Here is a 20,737-nt window from a genome sequence, read left to right on the forward strand (position 1 = left end):
ACACACACACACACACACACACACACACACACACACACACACACACACACACACACACACACACACACACACACACACACACACACACACACAGACACACATGCACACATGCACACACTCATGCAAACAAGCCCACAAACGCACACCTCATCAATATGCATGGCCATGCACGGATGTCTGCACTGAGGAATTAAATGTCATGCAGCAAAACCAGAGCATTTGAATCTGGTGTAATCACAGGAAAAAGCATTGTGAACCAGATAAAGCCTGTGTTTGCATCAGTGAGGGATATCCACTTATCTGTGAATTAACACTCAGTCTGCAGTTCATTATGGCCATACAAATACACACACACACACACACACACACACACACACACACACACACACACACACACACACACACACACACACACACACACACACACACACACACACACACACACACACACACACACACAGAGGGTCAGAAAGGGCAATGATTTTGAGTGGCATACAGAGTGAATGACAGTGACTCATCTAATAAAACCACCAGCACATTTATTCATGGCAGTCCATATTCTCTCTCTGTGGGGTCAAACATCAGTCATTAACCTCTGTCTCGCTCTCTTTTCCTTTAACTTTCAAACTACCTCACCCTTTCCCTTTCTTTCTCGCTGTTTCTCTCTCTATCTGCCTCTTCCCCATACTCTCTATGCCTCTGTTTCTCTCTTTCTTCCTTTCTCTCTCAGACTACCTCACCCTCTCCCTTTCCCTCTCTCTCTGTCTCTCCCTCTCCATCTCTTTCTTTCTCCCACACTCTCTCTCTCGCTCTCTCTATCTTTCTCTCTCCATCTCTCTCTTTCTCCCACTCTCTCACACATCTCCTAGCACCTACCCCCACGTCTACCCCCCGGCGTCTTGCGGTATTGTTTTGAATAATGATTTCTGAAACCCTCCCACACACATGGTCACATGGCTGAGTTCACTTGACAGATTGTCATCAGAATACAGTAATGGGATTTTTTTTAAACCAAGCATCTGGTTTGGTCCCAGCTGCAGGGGAGAGATTGACAACACTTAGGAGGGAGATGTTGAGTAATGGGAGGCTCGGACTAGAGGTGGAATAGAAGTGTAGTCTCAAAACAGATGACTAGTGACTTACTCCATAAGAGCTAAAGAGATCAGAGTTCTGATTGTTTGACGTGTAAAATACAAAGGCATTTTTTACTTGTCAGTATAGGATCTCTTAAAAGATGAAGGTGTCTGATGATTATAAGAACAGTACATTCTCAAGTGACAAATATTTACGTCTTTCTCTCCCAGGTGCTCCAGTGGATGTAAGGGAATGCAGATTCCCCGGTCATCCCAGAGGAGGAGTGAGCTCGCGTGTAGGAACCCCTTCCACTACTGATCCCATTCCTCCACCCCCCCCCCTCCACCCACCCCTCTCTCCCTCAATCCCTCCCTCCCTCCACCCCCCCCCTCCACCCACCCCTCTCTCCCTCAATCCCTCCCTCCACCCCTCCCTTCCTTCCTCCCTCCACCCCTACCTCCCTCCACCCCTCCCTTCCTTCCTCCCTCCACCCTTACCTCCCTCCACCCCTCTCTTCCTTCCCTACCTCCCTCCACCCTTCCCTCCCTCGCTCCCTCAATCTCTGATGGCTCTATGGGGCTTCCTCAGTGTCAGCCTGCACTGCTGGGTCTGGCTCTGGGCCGGGGCCCCTATCTCGACCAGCTTGCCCCACGACCGCCCCGGAGGGCCCCTGGACTGGCTGCTGTCCGACAAGGGCCCCTTCCACCACTCCCAGGAGTACACAGACTTCGTTGAGAGGAACCGGCAGGGCTTCTCCACCCGCTACAAGATATACCGGTGAGTTGTATAGCAGGGCTTGTACATGGGGCAGTCTTCCCAAACTCAGTCCTCAGGCCCTAACACTACACAGCTTATTCAAATGATCCAAGCTTGATGATTAGTTGATTATTTGAATCAGCTGTGTAGTGCTAGGGCAAAAACCAAGGAGTCCCGAGGACTAAGTTTAGGAAACCCTGACGTAGGGGCGGTTTACAGGTAAACAGGTGAGTCTCATAGCAGTGCTCTCTTCAGAGATATATAGGAGAATCAGACCACAAGTAGTCCAGATTAGGTATAGGGAGAATCAATAGTTAGATGGACAGATTAGACTGCCTACCAACGTGTTAGTACACCAAAGCAGGCTGAATGTTATATCCACTGTCAAATTGCTAAAGCACGTTCAGTCTCATGTGGGGTTTAAAGTCGTGAAGTAAATACCACTGGAAGGAAAGCCTTGAAAAGAGATGTGGAAAGTTCTCACCCCATCTAGGATAGTCTAGTAGTGGAATCTTTATTGAATTAAAGGAACTGCAAAACTAAGGTTAAGTAAATAAATGGCCTTTGAGGAGAAGAGGAGGGAAAAACTTAAATGTTTAAGTTTGGCACCTACGTGTGTAGCTATTGGTTGTTATTTCATAATCAATTAATCTACTATTGTAGCTGTTTTGTATCTACAGTATGCACCTAGGCACCAACATAATATAACTATTGTTGATAAATAGTACAGTTAAATTATTTGAGTGTATCAAGGTAATTACAAGCAAATGGCCATATGCATATTCTGATATCTGTTCAGGTAAAATATGTTGATTACTGTAGTGTAGGGGGAAAAACGTATGATTTGTCATAACGTTGAACACATTTTCACATATTGGCTCGTGATATAAAATGAGTGGAAAGTGTGTCATATACCCTGTCCGTCGTGAGTTGGAAAGGTATTGAACATGGACCGGGAAACCGCAGACGGGCCTCTGACTTCTATGGATTTGTGCTGGGTGTTTTATGGGCTAAGGTGTTCTGCTTCCCGCGTTAAAGTGTTTTAATATTTCTCCTCTGGCTAGTGCAGGCCCATCACAGCTCTCGGGACTGAGCTTCATTGGCGGTAAGATTAATAGTCTTATCATGTGGCCAAGTGATTAGTGGGCTCTTAATAGTTATTACTCTGCATTATCACACCATCCCCTGAGAGTCTACTGTCAGCTGCAAGGTTGTGTCTGAGGCACGCTAGATTACAACCAACCCTTGATTAACAGTAATATTATTAAAGCCCTTTCGTTGGCTGGTAGAAATGCTGAGCACTGTATTTTATGTCGGCTGTGTTTTTTTTTCTTTCATAAACCAGGTTTCCATCCAACCTCTTAATGTGAGTAAAGTACATGTCACGACAGGCCTGACGGAAACAGTCAGTAAACCTTCTAAATGTCTACAAAACAAAATACGCTTGACAAGGTGGGATCTTTTTGTGTCTGTAAAATTAATGATGCGCAAATATTATGCGCAAATATTTATATAATAACCATCATATCGAAGTAAACTTGGAGTCACGCAATGATATGGTGATATGTGTTGTGGTCCTACTAATACGACACCGGAAAGCATGCATTTTATTAGTCTACAGTCTAAATACGTTATGATGAACTTCACAGGGTGGTGAAAGGGCACGGTGACGGGCTTGATGCAACTTTTCAATAAATATCAAGGGTCTTATTCTGTTGACATGATGTTCGATGCTTAATAATCTTGCTTTTGTCCGTAATAGGAATCTCGCAGACAGAATCTGTGCACTGTCGGCGAACTGTTGGCAAGAGCGCACATGCAAATACCAGAGTGGGGACATTCTTTATAACGCAAAATGTGTAGTGATAAGACAATCAGTCTAGTTTGTTATCAGTACATAAAAACGCAAAAGTAATTGTCATCATGCACAACTTTTTATCGGCAACAAGTAATTTTGATGGAAACATATTATCTCTGGTGGGAAAATGTGCATATTTTTTTAATGCAGGTTTTACAATATCGCAAATTGGATGTTAACATAGCAAATTACTAATTGGTATTAATCGACCAGACAAAATTTGTGCTGAGATGACAACTGCTAATTGGGACATCATAGACAGATAATCACTTGATCACTTGATATAGGGATAATTCAAGGTAATTGTATGTGTTACAGACATTGGTCTCTTAACAGTATCTTACATAAGGACTGCATCAAGTTATACAATGTTCCCTTAAAATCAACAGCTTTAATGGTACAAGGCGACAGCCTACTCGGAACAGATGTCAACTCAATGTCTATTCCACATTGGTTCAACCTAATTCCATTGAAATGACAAGAAAACAACATTGATTCAAGCAGCGTGTGCCCAGGAGGAAACTATACTGCAGGTTTTTACAGTAGGAGGAAAGGTGGTAAATGAATCCAGCGTGCCTTTAGTTGTCAAGCAGATTGTTACTGATATCTGTTCTCAAACGTCCCCAGGGGATCTCAACACATCAACAATGGTTCCCAGTGGCAAAACTACTATCTATAAAAAGCTATCACATAGAATAGAATCCTGTAGAATTGCTTTGCCTTTGGCTTTACTGTGGCATTGTGTGGTGGCCATTTTGTATTAAAGTGCATGCAGGTGGTACTAATTGTCTCTGTCTCTGTTAATATGAGAAGTTATTGTGGCATACTCACATGCATATATCCAATATGTCCACTCTGTTGCCAATTCCCAGTGACAGCAGCATAGCCAAACAGTCCACCACACAGTTTGTTTGTTTAAATTACCTCTCATATCTGACAATCTATTCCCTATCCCGTAACACATAATTTCACAGAAAAACAGACATGCAGAGATAGAAAGTGACATTATTTGCTCCTGCAGAGTTTTGGATCTCTGCTAAATTCTCATAATCTTCACTGACAGAGAGAAGATGAATTACCGCAAGTGGGTGCTTCTAGTTACAGTGGCTGTGTGTTACTATGCCATCATTGCAGTAATGAAATTGCACCATCTCATCCCTCTTTCAATTTTCCACCTCTCTTCTTGATTGAATTTGAAAGAATTTTAATGGGTCCTCCAACAGGAAATGGAGGCTGCTTTCCTGTTTGGGTAATCACTCATTGTTTTGGCGAATGCAACAGCTTTTCCCTCAGTCAACATGCGTAGAGACGGGGTTCCGCTGCACCACCAGTCCTAGGCAACCATTGCCAAGTGACAGTTGCCGTAGACAGCAGGTTGTAGGAAATTGTAGGCTACACTTGTGTAGCTCTTGTATTTTTTGACATATTGCATTTGAGAAACGTAAATGAGTGTTGGTTCCAAATCACATAGAGAAGTTCACAGTATGAATGCCGTATTTCTGTACAGCTGCAATGCATCAAATTTGAGAATGTCTTTTGGAAACCTTGAAAAGACCTTGATCTGTGTTAGTGCCCTTCTTATTTCATACCCAGAGAAAAGCAATGTATCCCAATTCTCTGAAATCTCCACTAGGAGAAATAGTCCAAAAGAGAGATGTGTGAAAATGAATGATATCTCAAATGAAACCAAGGTAGCTACGTACAGCAGTGGAGGCTGCTGAGGGGAGGACGGCTCATAATCATTCTGGAATGGAGCAAATTGAATGGCATCAGACACATGGAAACCATGTGTTTGATGTATTTGATAACGTTCCACTTATTCTGCTCCAGCCATTACCACGAGCCTGCCCTCCCCAATTAAGCTGCCACCACCTTCCGTGACGTACAGTACAGTGATGAGAAACAGATAAGAAGAATAACTGCATGGTGTAGTCTAAGGAAAGACTGCAGAACCCCAAAAACTGCTCCATGGTAAAATCCATTTAATTTCAACCCACTCCTTGTTGGATGTAGCATTAGCCCTATGGGGGGTTTAAGATAAGACAAGTCCAGCTTATCACAGTCAACGATAACTGGAGAAACCAACGACAGAATGATTTTGAGAATCCACTTTCCTTACCTGTTCCCTTACTCTCTCCTCTCTCCCTCCTCTCTTGATCCTTTCTCGCTCTTCTCTCTTTCTCGCTCCTCTCACTCTCCTCTCTCTCTCCTATTTCCTCTCTCTCTCCTCTCTTGCTCCTTTCTCACTTCTTACATGCAATGCCTTTGAACTGGCGAATCTCAGCTCTCACATAGCAAAGCAAGATATAACTGGTGAGGAATGCTATGGTGGCCCAGTTGAAGAGGAAATGTATATGTATGGAGTGAAAAGAGGTCAGGATTAATGGTTATGTTTGGTGTAACTGACCGACAAATTACTCAAGGGACATGTCTAAAAGTAGAAGTATGTGGGTGTGCATACATTCATTAAGCTGTATGTTTCATGTATTGATTTGAGAAAGCTTTCCCATAAGTGGATTAGGCATGCTAACATCACACAAATTAAACTAATTGCTATATTTTCACTACCTGTATGAGAGTAGACATGAAAGTATTTTACAATTTTCCACATTGCCCCATATGATCCTTAAGAAGAGGCTTTTCATCATTACTCCTGCTTTAATGTGATATATCTCCTATCAAAAGGCCACGCCCCCTCTATCCATCACCTACAGCACAGGTTGGCGAACCTATTCTGATTACAGCAGACAAGCATCCAATTCACAGCGCAGTGCATCATTTAGTAATAACTTGCACCTGTGAGGTTAGTTAGGGAGTGTGTGTATGTGTTTGAATGTGTGTGTGTTGGAGAAGAGAGAAATAAATATAGCGGATAGGAGACAGAAAGAGAAACAGAGAGAGAGACAGACAGAAAGAGAGAGAAAGAGAGACATAGTGAGATCTAGAGAGAGAGCGACAGACAGACAGACGGGCAGACACACACAGACAGACAGACAGACAGACAGACAGACAGACAGACAGACAGGAGAAAAAAACAGGCAAGAAGAAAGGCTTTCTATATCCAGCATCAGGATGTAAAATATTGCACATCATTTCTTCTACATTACATTGCTTCTACTGTAGCCTCCAGCTAACTGACACAGACAGAGCATGTTCATTTCGACCTCCCTCACAGAAATATTATCTGAACCTGTCAGAGCCAATTAAAACTGAACCCGTGTTTAGATACTGTAATTATTTAAACACAGGGGATTAACGCAAACAAAGTCTTTCAAGGCGTAACAATGCTCCCATCTTTAAGGCTGCATACAGAATAACTTAGTAATGTTTGTAAATGTAACAGAAGATGTCAAAGCTACAGACGCTGATGCGAAATCAGAACTTTACAGCTGCCTCTAGCATTTCCTTTCCTTTCGGTCGCTTTACTTTCTTTCCTCATTATGAGTTGTATTGAGTGTCAGAGATCCGCCGATGTCTATGGGTTTCTCTGTCACTGCACATTTTGATTATGATGTGTTTATTAAGGAGAGCACCTGTCAGCTGCAGGCTTTGGGAGCATTCTCCTCCCCAACTACAATCATCTTCCAAATGGTACCTGCTTTGGATCTCTCTCTCTCTCTCTCTCTCTCTCTCTCTCTCTCTCTCTCTCTCTCTCTCTCTCTCTCTCTCTCTCTCTCTCTCTCTCTCTCTCTCTCTCTCTCTCTCTCTCTCTCTCTCTCTCTCTCTCTCTCTCTCTCTCTCTCTCTCTCTCTCTCTCTCTCTCTCTCTCTCTCTCTCTCTCTCTCTCTCTCTCTCTCTCTCTCTCTCTCTCTCTTAAAGCTAAGGATGCAGTGAGGCATTGCGGTTGATAGCTGCCACCATAGACTCACCTCTCCCCTACCCTTCTGCAGACAGACAGGACAGACCGACAGAAAACCATTTATACCATCACATCATTAGTGAGCCTTATTTACCAAACAGTTTCAAGGACATTTTAAAGTCTTCTTCTTTCCAGAGAGTTTGGGAGATGGAAGGTGAACAACCTGGCTGTGGAGAGGAGAGACTTCCTGGAGTCGCCGTTGCCCCTGACACCAGAGTTCATCCGTAACATCCGTCTCCTGGGTCGGAGACCCACCACCCAACTCATCACTGACAACCTGATCAGGAAGTATGGAACACACTTCCTGCTGTCGGCCACGCTGGGAGGTAAACACCACTATGTCTGAAATGGCACACTATTCCCTATATAGTGTTTGATCAGGGGATTCTGTGGGAATGATGAAGTAGGTCAGGAGCAGGAATCCTGGTGCTGGAGTGCATTTAGTCAATCACTGAACTGATCAATTAGCTCAGTTGGTCAGGTGTGCTGCCTACCTGGAACAAAATCCTATAGTACCTGCAGCACTCGAGGAACATGGTTGCTTATACCCCTGGAGTAGGTAGTAGTAGTTGACCCCTATTCACTGATACAGGGTCATATTTTTTAATCCCCCTAATGGTTAGGAAAGAGGGGAACGTTATTCTAATAATCTGTCAGTTTTCTGTGTTTGTAAAGTCCCAATAACACCAAAAAGCTAATGAGGGCAGGACATGTACATGCCTTCTATGCCAATATTGGTATAGCAGCCTATATGAATTCAGTGGAAGACCTTTCTTGAATAGATTTTTGTCTACATAATGAATGCCCATGTAAAAATCTCACTACACGTACATGTACTGCAGTGCTTTTGATAGTTATGTGGACAACGCCGTGAGGGTGGTTGCTCTTTACAGGAGAGAAGCTTATTTCAGCTACAAAGCCCTGTGCATGTCGGGGAAACCAAGGGAATGGGTTTCCTGTTGGAAAGTAACACTTGTCGATTACCTCAGCCGGGCTCCTGGAAAGGTCGTAGTTGTGAGTGGCCACACACACACACACACACACACACACACACACACACACACACACACACACACACACACACACACACACACACACACACACACACACACACACACACACACACACACAGCTGCACTGGCTGACGCGATGCAACCTCTATGCCATGGCACACAACCAGAGCAGTTCTGTATAAGGAGAGGAAGATGAGGCGCTGTTGCTTGGCCATGAGCCAGAGATGTGCTGCTGGCTGCTGAATGGGGTTATAAATGGATTGCCTGTCCGTGTTCTGGAACACATGGACTTCATGAAATAAATGAATAAATTACATAGGGATTTAAGGGCACCTTTCTGCAGCAGAGGAAGAAGAACACAAAACACAGACTACCATTGATAATATGATATGATGCCCTCCTTTATGGTGTCACGTTCCTGACCTGTTTTCCTTTTTCTTGCATTTATTTAGTTGGTCAGGGCGTGAGTTGGGTGGGTTTGTCTATGTTTGATTTTCTATGTTGGGATGTTTGTGTTCGGCCGGGTATGATTCTCAATCAGAGACAGCTGTCAATCGTTGTCCCTGATTGAGAATCATACTTAGGCAGCCTGGGTTTCACGTGTGTTTTGTGGGTGTTTGTTTCCGTGTCTGTGTTTGTGGCACCACACGGTACTGTATCGGTTTATGCACTTTGTTTATTTGTTTTGTAAGTCAGTTTCAGTTTCGTTATAATAAATCATTATGAACCCTAACCACTCTGCGTGTTGGTCCGATCCATCCAGGATTACGACTGCCGTTACATATGGTTGAATCTGGATGTATATTTGTTCATATTCTACCAAATAGCACATGGTTAATAGTCCTAATACCTGGCAGTGAATAATACACTATATTGTTCCTATTCATTGCCATACTACTGGGTAGCTGGGTAGCTGTTGATTATGTAGTTCAGAGACCATCTAAATAATGTCAACTGACAGTTGTATAGACTGTTAAAACCATGTTAGTCAGCGAACGTTCTCCCAATAGTTGAAAAAAAAGCCTGTTTAAAAAGCGTCAGCAAACATTGTCGTAACGCCATCTTGTGTTTGCAGGGGAAGAGGCCTTAACGATATTTGTGGACAAGAGAAAGCTGAGTAAGAAGGCGGAGGTGAGCGAATACTCTGGCTCTGGCAACTCGTCCAGCGTATCTCTGGAGGCCCTGCACCAGCTGGCTGCCTCCTACTTCATCGACAGAGAGAGCACCCTGCGCAAGCTGCACCACATCCAGATAGCATCCACAGCCATTAAGGTACACACAAACACACACACGCACACACATGCACACACACCGGACACACGCACACAAACACACACGCACAACCAACACCCAAATGCACACCCACACATACCCACACTCATGCACATGTACACACACTGACCTTCCATCAAACTTGAAACTTCATGCAATCATACTTGTTCAAGTGGAGCAGCACAGTTGGTTAGCTGATTAGAGATCCTGGAATGCCCCTTGTAAGAAGTGTCAGCTTGTCAGGTTGTAAAGAGCCAGGAGTGTTGATCAGTAGGTGGTGTATTTCCAGGGCCAGGCGTTGACATACCTCCTCTGAACTGAGTACTGTAGCTGTTGGGATGAATGTTGTGACATACAGGACATACCAGTAGGTTACTGCAATGTTGTGTGAATAAGGAAAATCATATAAATACCTCCACTCTGTTAGTGCAACATTTCGACAGGATGGATTTTGTCAGGCTGAACTAGTGTGCAAATATTTATGTTTCTTTATTATGCAATTTTTTTTAACCCTGTACCCGTAAAGTTGTTGGATGTGCACACACCCCTTTTGAAAATAGCAAACGTGAACCTTTCAGATCCTTCATGTTGCTATATAGCGACAGTCACATCTGTGTGTGGCATCCGGCCTCTCTGAATTTGTCGGAGCAAACTATGAATAACAGCTATCAAAGCTCTGTACTCCCTGAACCACAAGGATGTGTGGGAGGTCGGACATTTCTATCACAGCAGAGGTATCTAGTCACTACAGAAAGCGAGACGCGCTGCTTTGTCTGTTCTGTTGGGAGTCACTTTTGAAGTGTGTGGGTATGTGTGTAAGTGTGGGTATGTGTGTGAGCGCCAACTTTAATGGTTCAAAGGCAGAGACGTGTCGAGAGTGACAGGTGAGAGCAGAGAGGCAGAGAGGTTGAGCAGCTCATCAGTGAAGCAGAGTGAATCACTGAGAGGGAGGGAGACGGGGGAGGGATTCTTCAGCACACGCATCATTTCCACAGGGCGTCAACCCCCGTGACGCCGGAACAGACACAACCAACCGCTCCACCATGTGAATGTGAATTGGACAGGGGAAGGTAGGAGGATAGCAGATGAGGCTGCCGGTGCTTCCGCTGCCCCCCCCCCCTCCTTGTAGCCGTATGGAGGGGAAATTTGGGAGCTCATTTCAGAGGAAAAGCCTGTTAGTGCTCTGGTGTGCTGGGGGTTTGCTGTGGAAATCTTCTCCCTCTTAAAGAGGTCACGGTGCAGCCTGCTACCTCTCTACCTCTGTTCAGAAAAGGTTGTTGCTATAATGAGTAATGACTCAAGCTATTACCAGAGCGGCAGGGATCATTTTTGTTATGATTTGACAATTTCCCCAACTAAATCGATGTTGATATCCCCACCTGACCCATGTGATGGTTGGCAGTGTGTCTGCAGAATGATGAACAATGAGAGAAAGTTTTTCAGCAGTGGGGCTCTCACAACACCGTGTGGATTCATATTTATTTCCACTCAGACAGTCCCAGTATTGCATTATGTTCCCATTATGGCAGCATTGCATTTTTCACGTTTCCACCCTGCTACTCAATCGATTGTTGTCTGTGTTGTCACAGGGGCGCTGTACAATCTGTACCTTTCATTTCTAGTCTAAAGTCCTGCCCCTTCACTTGCCAGTGAGTCTTGGGCAAATGTAACTGCCACTGAGTTAGCACATAATTTAAATAACTGCCTTTTAGCTAATCTCTTCCTCCTCTTTTCTTTATCTAGCTATCATAGACATATTACATATGCACAGTACTATCTTAATTTGACCAGTTTCTCAGCTGGAAATGAATCCTGCAGCAACCGGAAATGTGAATTATCATGTGCATTATAATTCGTGGCCATTTTCGGAAGGGTTGATGCATTTTTAGTTAGGATAAATCATGTCTGACATTTAAAAGTGGAAATGACAATTAGCATTTCTCTGCGACAACAGTGATCAAATTAAGATGGTACACCTGTATATCAATCCTTTCACCCTAGTGGTCATGAAGAAGAAGGAAAAGAAGCTTAACTGTGTCACACCCTGACCGTAGATTGCTTTGTATGTTTCTATTTTTTGTTTGGTCAGGGTGTGATGTGGGTGGGCATTCTATGTTTGTATGTCTAGGTTTTGTATTTCTATGTTTTGGCGGGGTATGGTTCTTAATCAGGGACAGCTGTCTTTCGTTGTCTCTGATTGAGAACCATACTTAGGTAGCCTGTTTTCCCACTGTTAGTGGTGGGTTGTTATTTTCTGTTTAGTGTTTTCACCTTGCAGGACTGTTTTCGGTTTTTCATATTGTTATTTTGTATTCAGTGTTCAGTCAGTTAAGCGAATAATGATGAACACGTACCCCGCTGCATTTTGTTCTGACGATTCCTCTTCGTCTTCCGATGAATGCCGTTACAAACTGAGACTACTAGAACACAGTCTCTCTCTGTGCTCCATGTCAAATCCCTCCAGCAGCAGCAGCATAGAGATACAGGTGGCCAATAATGTGCCATTAAGCATTTAGTAATATACCAGAATATATCTGCAATGAAAAGCAGCTGCTATCCATAGAGGAAATTGAATGCCGTGCTCATCAGTCAACGTTGTGGCATATGGGCTATCATATGGCATATCAAATAATGCTCTGTATAGATTCAATATTCAAGTGTCTCAAAACTCTGCATTGTTCCTCATTTCCTCACAGTCTTATCAGCAGTATAATCCCATATCAAGGAAATTTGTGATTTACAATGTGCTGTTAATAATAATGGCAAAATCATTGCACACAGATGGTCTCCCCTCTCTCTGATTTACACATTCTATTCATTTTCCCAGACACCCAGATTTTGCTGGTTCAGGGTTTGATTGAAAAGCTCCAGAAGTTTCCCCCTACACAGCATTAGCTTCAGGTCTCTCTTTAGTCTTTCCCTCTGTCAGCACTTTGGGACTGTGTTTGATTGTGTAACTGATGGACTGACCCTTGTTTCCTAGCCGTCTCTCCCCCACCAACTGTCCTGTGACAGGCTAGACCTGGGCACATCTCTGGGCTGACGACACTGTCCCTCTCCTACAAAGAGAGAAAAAATGGCAATCAATTAGGAGCTTTCTATCAACAGGAGAGGACTGGAAAGAGATTTCATGTTGCAAGCGAGGGAGAATGGAAAGAATGATGAGGTCTGGCAGAGATGGTTTGCCAGGGAAAGGTCAGGAGAGATGTCTCAGTCAATATGACAGAAAAGACCTGCCATGGCTGAGTTGTTAGCTCTCCTTCAACACCACTCTGATGTTTCTATTTTTTTTGAGTGGGAGAGAATAAGAACAACACCGATGCCATTTTCACTGCGGGTGCATGAGAATACCTGTAACAAAGGAATGGATGTAATCAATTAAAGACCCAGTGCATGAGAATACCTGTAACAAAGGAATGGATGTAATCAATTAAAGACCCAGTGCATGAGAATACCTGTAACAAAGGAATGTATGTAATCAATTAAAGACCCAGTGCATGAGAATACCTGTAACAAAGGAATGGATGTAATCAATTAAAGACCCAGTGCATGAGAATACCTGTAACAAAGGAATGGATGTAATCAATTAAAGACCCAGTGCATGAGAATACCTGTAACAAAGGAATGGATGTAATCAATTAAAGACCCAGTGCATGAGAATACCTGTAACAAAGGAATGGATGTAATCAATTAAAGACCCAGTGCATGAGAATACCTGTAACAAAGGAATGGATGTAATCAATTAAAGACCCAGTGCATGAGAATACCTGTAACAAAGGAATGGATGTAATCAATTAAAGACCCAGTGCATGAGAATACCTGTAACAAAGGAATGGATGTAATCAATTAAAGACCCAGTGCATGAGAATACCTGTAACAAAGGAATGTATGTAATCAATTAAAGACCCAGTGCATGAGAATACCTGTAACAAAGGAATGGATGTAATCAATTAAAGACCCAGTGCATGAGAATACCTGTAACAAAGGAATGGATGTAATCAATTAAAGACCCAGTGCATGAGAATACCTGTAACAAAGGAATGTATGTAATCAATTAAAGACCCAGTGCATGAGAATACCTGTAACAAAGGAATGGATGTAATCAATTAAAGACCAAGTGCAGTAAAAAACATGAATTGCCTGTGTTTTATCTATATTTCCACACTATGAGGTTGGAATAATACTGTGAAATCGTGGAAAATTATGATAGTGCCCTTTTAGTGTATGAGCTGTTTGAAAAGCGCTTGCAATTTCAGCCTCTTTTGGTGGGATGGAGGTTTGGTTGCCTGGTAACATCACCAGGTGGTAAATAAGTTAATAGACCAATAAGAAAGAAAGTTACAAACCTCTCTGCCAATAACAGCTAGTTTTCTCTTTTTCCTTCCCCACTCAGACCACTTCCAGACAGCCCTAGCAAAATTCTTGCTTGAGAAATTGCTCTTTGCTAAGAAGATATTCTTGTTTATTTTTCACCATTTTAATTGAAAACAATCTAACTAACTTAATTATTACCCAGAAATGATTTGATATTGAGATAAAATGACTGCATTGGACCTTTAAGTGTTGTATGTGGGTGGAAGGAAGGAGAGAGAGAGCAGAGGAGAGGGCGTACTGTACATATGCTCTACCACTGCAATGTGCTGCGTCTCTCTGCTAGCCGTGCTTCATTATCTACTCAGAGCTGTGGGTGATGGTCATTAAAGGGCCTGTGTAATGTATATAATAGGGCCTCAGCCCTGACTCATAGAGCACAGGAAGCAGGAACCCATGGTTGGACACTCATCTCACCAGGGAACACACATGCCCACCACTTCATTGCTTTTCCCCAGCAGAGAGCAGCCACTCTCAGAAGTGTTTCTTTTGGCATTATGTGTCTCATACAGAAGTACTGTAGAAGTAGTAGTATTTTTTTTATTTTTTTCAATTTGGAATACTTCATGTACGTATACTAATGTCATTCATCGTACGGCAAAGCATGCACATGAATCCAGGGCAAGAGTGGGTGTAAGATTGCCAGGGTGTCAATTCAAAGGAAATGCATGATGCATAAATATATTTTTGTCATTCTTACATTGCTCTGATGTTAAAAGGAATGTGTATTCAAAGCATTGTGTGTTTGTTGTTACCCAGGTAACAGAGACCCGGACAGGCCCTCTCGGATGCAGTAACTATGACAACCTTGATTCTGTCAGCTCTGTTCTGGTTCAGAGTCCGGAAAACAAAGTCCACTTGCAAGGTCTGTTTCTTTTTGATTCATACCACGTATATTGCATTTTAATGTCAGACCTTTGATTACGTATTCCTGTTATGCAAATCCTGCACACCATTATCACATAATGTTACTAAGAAATAAGAACGTGAAATATTTTTAAGGTTTTTAGCACTCCCTATCATAAATTCCCATACAATAGCATCTTCAAAGAGATCCACACATCCCATGACAACGTTTGTAGAGAATAAAATACAGTATGGACCATCATTGTTCTGCTCTTACATTGAGAGTCTAGTCAAGGGTCACATAACCCTAGACCCACTTCAATATGCTTACCACCCCAATAGTTCCACAGACGATGCAATCGCCATCACACTGCACATTGCCCTATCCCATCTGGATAGGAGGAATACCTATATAAGAATGCTGTTCTTTGACTAGAGCTCAGCATTCAATACCACAGTACCCTCCAAACTCATCATTAAGCTTGAGACTCTGGGTCTTGACCCCGTCCTGTGCAACTGGGTCCTGGACTTCCTGACGGGCCGCCCCCAGGTGGTGAAGGTAGGAAACAACATCTCCTCTGATCCTCAACACTGGGGCCCCACAATGGTGCGTTCTCAGTCCCCCCCTGTACTCCCTGTTCACCCACGACTGTGTGGCCATGCACGCCTCCAACTCAATCATCAAGTTTGCAGACGACACCACAGTGGTAGGCTTGATTAACAACAACGACGAGACGGCCTACAGGGAGGAGGTGAGGGCCCTTGGAGTCTGGTGTCAGGAAAATAACCTTTCACTCAATGTCAGCAAAAGTAAAAGAGATAATCGTGGACTTCAGGAAACAGCAACGGGAGCACCCCCCTATCCACATCAAAGGGACAGCAGTGGAGGAGGAGGAAAGTTTTAAGTTCCTCGGTGTACATATCACCAACAAACTGAAATGGTCCACGCGGACAGACAGTGTGGTGAAGAATGCACAACAGCACCTCTTCAACCTCAGGAGGCTGAAAAAATGTGGCTTGTCACCGAAAACCCTCACTAACTTTTACAGGTGCACAATTGAGAGCATCCAGTCGGCAACTGCACCTCCCACAACCGCAAGGCTCTCCAGAGGGTGGTGAGGTCTGCACAACGCATCACCGGGTGCAAACTACCTGCCCTCCAGGACACCTACACCACCCGATGTCACAGGAAGGCAAAAAAGATCATCAAGGACAATAACCACTCGAGCCGCTACCTGTTCACTCCGCTTCCATCCAGAAGGCGAGGTCAGTACAGGTGCATCAAAGCTGGGACAGAGAGATTGAAAAACAGCTTCTTTCTCAAGGCCATCAGATTGTTAAACAGCCACCACCAGCACAGAGAGGCTGCTGCCTACCTACAGACTTGATATCACTGGCCACTTTAATAAATGGAACACTAGTCACTTTATAATGCCACTTTAACAATGTTTACATATCTCGCATTACTCATCTCATATGTATATAATGTATACGGTATCCTTCACTATCTATTCTTTACTATCTATTGCATCTTAGCTGCTCTGTCATTGCTCATCCATATATTGTATACTTATATATTCTTATCCCATCCCTTTACTAGACTGTGTGTATTAGGTTTTGCTTTGGAATTTGTTAGATATTAGGTTGTGGAATTGTTAGACATTACCTGTGAGATACTGCTGCACTGTCTGATCTAGTAGCATAAGCATTTCGCTACACTCACAATAACATCAAGTAACCATCTGTATGTGACCAATACAATTTGATTTGATTTTAATTGACATTGTTAGTGTACCAAGGCTAACAACTATACTTGAACTGCCTTGTGATTCACCCACTATAAATCACTTATTGCTATCCTCTCATACAGTACCATAACTCTACACTTTGATGGCGGTACTAAATCTTGGTTGTGTTGTGTTGTTTTACAGGCCTGCAGGTTATCCTGCCAGACTACCTGAGGGACAGTTTTGTCCAGGCTGCTCTAAGCTACATCGCCTGTAATGGGGAGGGGGGCTTCGTCTGTAAGGACAATGACTGCTGGTGCAAGTGTGACACCAAGTTCCCAGAATGCAACTGTCCCTACATGGACATCCAAGCCATGGAGGACAGTCTACAGAGGATCACTGAGACCTGGGGGACACTCTACAAGGAGTTTGAGGATTCAGGTGAGGACAAATTGTCTCTCGAACTTTTTTCATGTATTTTTATATCTCTAGTCGACAAACACGCCTTAGAGATAAAAATAGAACAAATCCTTGGTTTTGTATTGAACTTTCAGATCTCATTATAATGAGAAATCAGGCTTGGGCCAAGGCTAGAAAACCGACTTGGTAGCAGATTGGCAGTGTTTCAGGCAATTGAGAAATATATGTACTTCCTCAGTAAAGAAAGCTAAATCAAGCTACTTTTTATAGTTCTATCTCAGACTCTGCTGGTGATCTGTCAAAATGTTGGAAAATTGTGGAAATGTGGAAATTCCTGTCCTTCCCTGCCTAAGCAACTTGTGTCAGACTGGTATCATTACGGAGAAAAAATTGATATGTGATGCTTTTAATCAGCATTTTATCTCAGCAATTTATTTGAAATAAATTGTGATTTCATTTGGCCTGGTCAGTCAGTCTACTGCTTTTCCCTCTACCAGCATCTAGTTGGCTCAATGGAAGATCAGTGAATCTTCTAGCGAATCTTTGTTTTCATTTCAGCAATGTTCCACTTTTTAACGCCTTGCTTAAAAAATCAATTGGACTGGTTTGCTTTATCGTTTCTTGCTGCAGCTTTCTGTTCCGCTGATTGCAGAGTCATTGACACATATTTTTAATCTGACGATTATCTCAGGGTTTAGAAGGCGGCCCATGTGCTCGATCTCCACAAAGGTTGTTACACCTCCAATAATTATATTTTCTGAAATGTTTTACGAAAGGTTTCCTTGATATTACGAAAGGCGTCCCACAGGGATTGATTTTAGGTCATGTACATTTTACTGTCTATATAAAAAATGTTGGCCTATCTGCAAAAACAATGCAGATGACACTGTTTTGTATGCTACTGCCCCGACAGTTGACCAGGCTCTTTTGGAGCTTCAATCTACCTTCATTGCTTTGCAGAAAGCCTTGTTGAACTGAAATGGGTACAATCCAAGTATATGTCATTCTCCAAATCACATAAAGATCTATCTGATGCTTATGCATGGTGGTGCCCTCCTGTCCCCGCTTTTTAATATCTGGGTGTCTGTCACTTTCGTCATAAGGAGTAGACCAAGATGCAGCGTGGTATGTTTCCATCCTTTATTTTGGAATAGAAAACTTCAAAGAACAAAAACAACAAAACAAACAAACGAAACGTGACGCTAGAATAATGCTCACAGGCAACTATACATAGACAAGATCCCACAAAGCACAATGGGGAAATGGCTACCTAAATATGATCCCCAATCAGAGACAACGATAAACAGCTGCCTCTGATTGGGAACTATACCAGGCCAACATAGAAATATAATTAACCTACATTAACCTACCCTTAACTAGGGGGGCGCTGTTTTCACTTTGGAAAAAATCGTGCCCAATTTAAACGGCCTCGTACTCTGTTCTAGATCATACAATATGCATATTATTATTACTATTGGATAGAAAACACTATGAAGTTTCTAAAACTGTTTGAATTATATCTGTGAGTAAAACAGAACTCATTTGGCAGCAAAATTCCATACAGGAAGTGAAAAATCTGAAAACGAGGCTCTGTTTCAGGGCCTGCCTATTCAACTGGCTTTTATTTATCGATATGTATGCACTTTATACGCCTTCCACTAGATGTCAACAGGCAGTGGAAGGTGGAATGGGGTGTCTAGCTTGATCTGAGGCCGAACAAGAGCTTTTGGAGTGACAGGTCCGGTATTTTCTTTGTCTTCGACGGCGCGCGAGGGACCTCGACACTGTCTTCTGAAAAGCGTTCGGTATACACGGCGGAAATCTCCGGCTCTGATTTTATTTGATACATGTGATAATAACATCATAAAGTAGTTTTTTTCAACCGAGTTTTATCAGTTTATTCAACGTTTATTGGGACTTTTGGAGTTTTCCGTTCTTTGCGCCAAGAGAGGATGGGAATGTTAGCAACCTTGGCTAGCATTGTGGTGCGAATTCGACAGAAGAAATGGACATTCTAAAGCCAAACAACGATTTATTCTGGAAATAGGACTCCTTGTATAACATTCTGATGGAAGCTCAGCAAAAGTAAGACAACATTTATGATGTTATTTCGTATTTCTGTGTAATATGTTGATGCTTATTCTCCGCCGTGTTGGTGAGCGCTGTCTCACAATAACCCAAGCTGTATGTTGTGGTAGAGTTATTTAAAAAAATCTAACACATGGGTTGCATTAAGGTGCGTGCACTAATTCCAGACAAAGTTTTTAAAAAGTACAATAAAAGTTAGTAGAAACATGCCAATCGATGTTTAAAATCAATCCTCCGGTTGTTTTTGTCAGAAATAATCAATAATATTTCAACCGGACAAAAGCTTCGTGAATAGGAAAGGAGAAACAAGAAAGGCGCGTTCCCGATCAGGGCGCATGGCTGATGAATGGAAATTTCCACTGGCCACTGATTGAAAGTGCTGTATCTCCCTCATTTTTCAGAGTAAAAGCCTGAAACAATGCCTAAAGACTGGCCACATGTACAGGAAGCCATAGAGACCGTGAACTGGGTCCTAAGTTTTTGTATGGTGGATAGGCTTTCAATGGAAAAACAGCATTTCAAAATAATAGTACTTCCTGGTTGGATATTCCTTGGGTTTTTGCCTGCCATATCAGTTCTGTTATACTCAAAGACATTATTTTAACAGTTTTGGAAACATTAGAGTGTCTTCTATCCAAATCCACTAATTATATGCATATCATATCTTCTGGGCCTGAGTAGCAGGCAGTTTAATTTGGGCACGCTTTTCATCCAAAATTCCGAATGAAGTTAATTAGGGCCGATTCCAAGTTTTCATAACAATCGGTAATCGGCATTTTTGGAGAACCGATTGTGGCCGATTACATTGCACTCCAAGAGAAGACTGCGTGGCAGGCTGACTACCTGTTATGCGCTGGCAGCAAGAGCCAAGGTAAGGTGCTAGCTTGCATTAAACTTATCTTAGAAAGAACTATCAATCTTAACATATTCACTAGTTAACTACACATGGTTGATGATATTACTAGTTTATCTACCTTGTCCTGCGTTGCATATAATCGATGCGGTGCCTGTTATTAAGAAGGAAATAAATTCCCCAAAATGTACTTTTAAAAAGGCACACCTGTAAATTGATATACATTCCAGGTGACTACCTCATGAAACTGGTTGAGAGAATGCCAAGAATGTGCAAAGCTGTCATCAAGGCAAAGGGTGGCTACTTTGAGGATGACTCAACACTATACATATCAGCTACCACAGTGACTGAAATGACTGCAAGCCTTAACAAAGAGTTTCAGTTAGTTTCAGAGTGGGTGGAAAGGAATAAGTTAGTCCTAAATATTTGAAAAACTAAAAGCATTGTATCTGTAACTGTCATGGTCAAGGCATATTGATACAACTGTAGCTAAGATGGGGAGAAGTATGTTCATGATAAGGCGCTGCTCTACCTTCTTGACAGCACTGTCAACAAGGCAGGTCCTACATGCCCTAGTTTTGTCGCACCTCGACTACTGTT

At 42.7% G+C, this 20,737-nt stretch overlaps 1 protein-coding gene across 1 annotated transcript in view; it reads left to right on the plus strand.

Annotated features, from left to right (window-relative positions):
* Window positions 1-1,493: 1,493 nt before the first annotated feature.
* LOC129869599 (BMP/retinoic acid-inducible neural-specific protein 3-like) overlaps window positions 1,494-20,737 on the plus strand; it is a 45,017-nt gene continuing 25,773 nt past the window's right edge. Inside the window, exons 1-5 of the mRNA XM_055944143.1 lie at window positions 1,494-1,851; window positions 7,683-7,873; window positions 9,636-9,832; window positions 14,963-15,068; window positions 16,981-17,217. Coding sequence (XP_055800118.1) covers window positions 1,640-1,851; window positions 7,683-7,873; window positions 9,636-9,832; window positions 14,963-15,068; window positions 16,981-17,217 — 943 coding nt within the window. The 5' untranslated portion in view covers window positions 1,494-1,639. The remainder of the gene's footprint in view (window positions 1,852-7,682; window positions 7,874-9,635; window positions 9,833-14,962; window positions 15,069-16,980; window positions 17,218-20,737) is intronic.

The sequence above is a fragment of the Salvelinus fontinalis genome, chromosome 14 (assembly GCF_029448725.1).
Source record: "Salvelinus fontinalis isolate EN_2023a chromosome 14, ASM2944872v1, whole genome shotgun sequence".
Taxonomy (NCBI): domain Eukaryota; kingdom Metazoa; phylum Chordata; class Actinopteri; order Salmoniformes; family Salmonidae; genus Salvelinus; species Salvelinus fontinalis.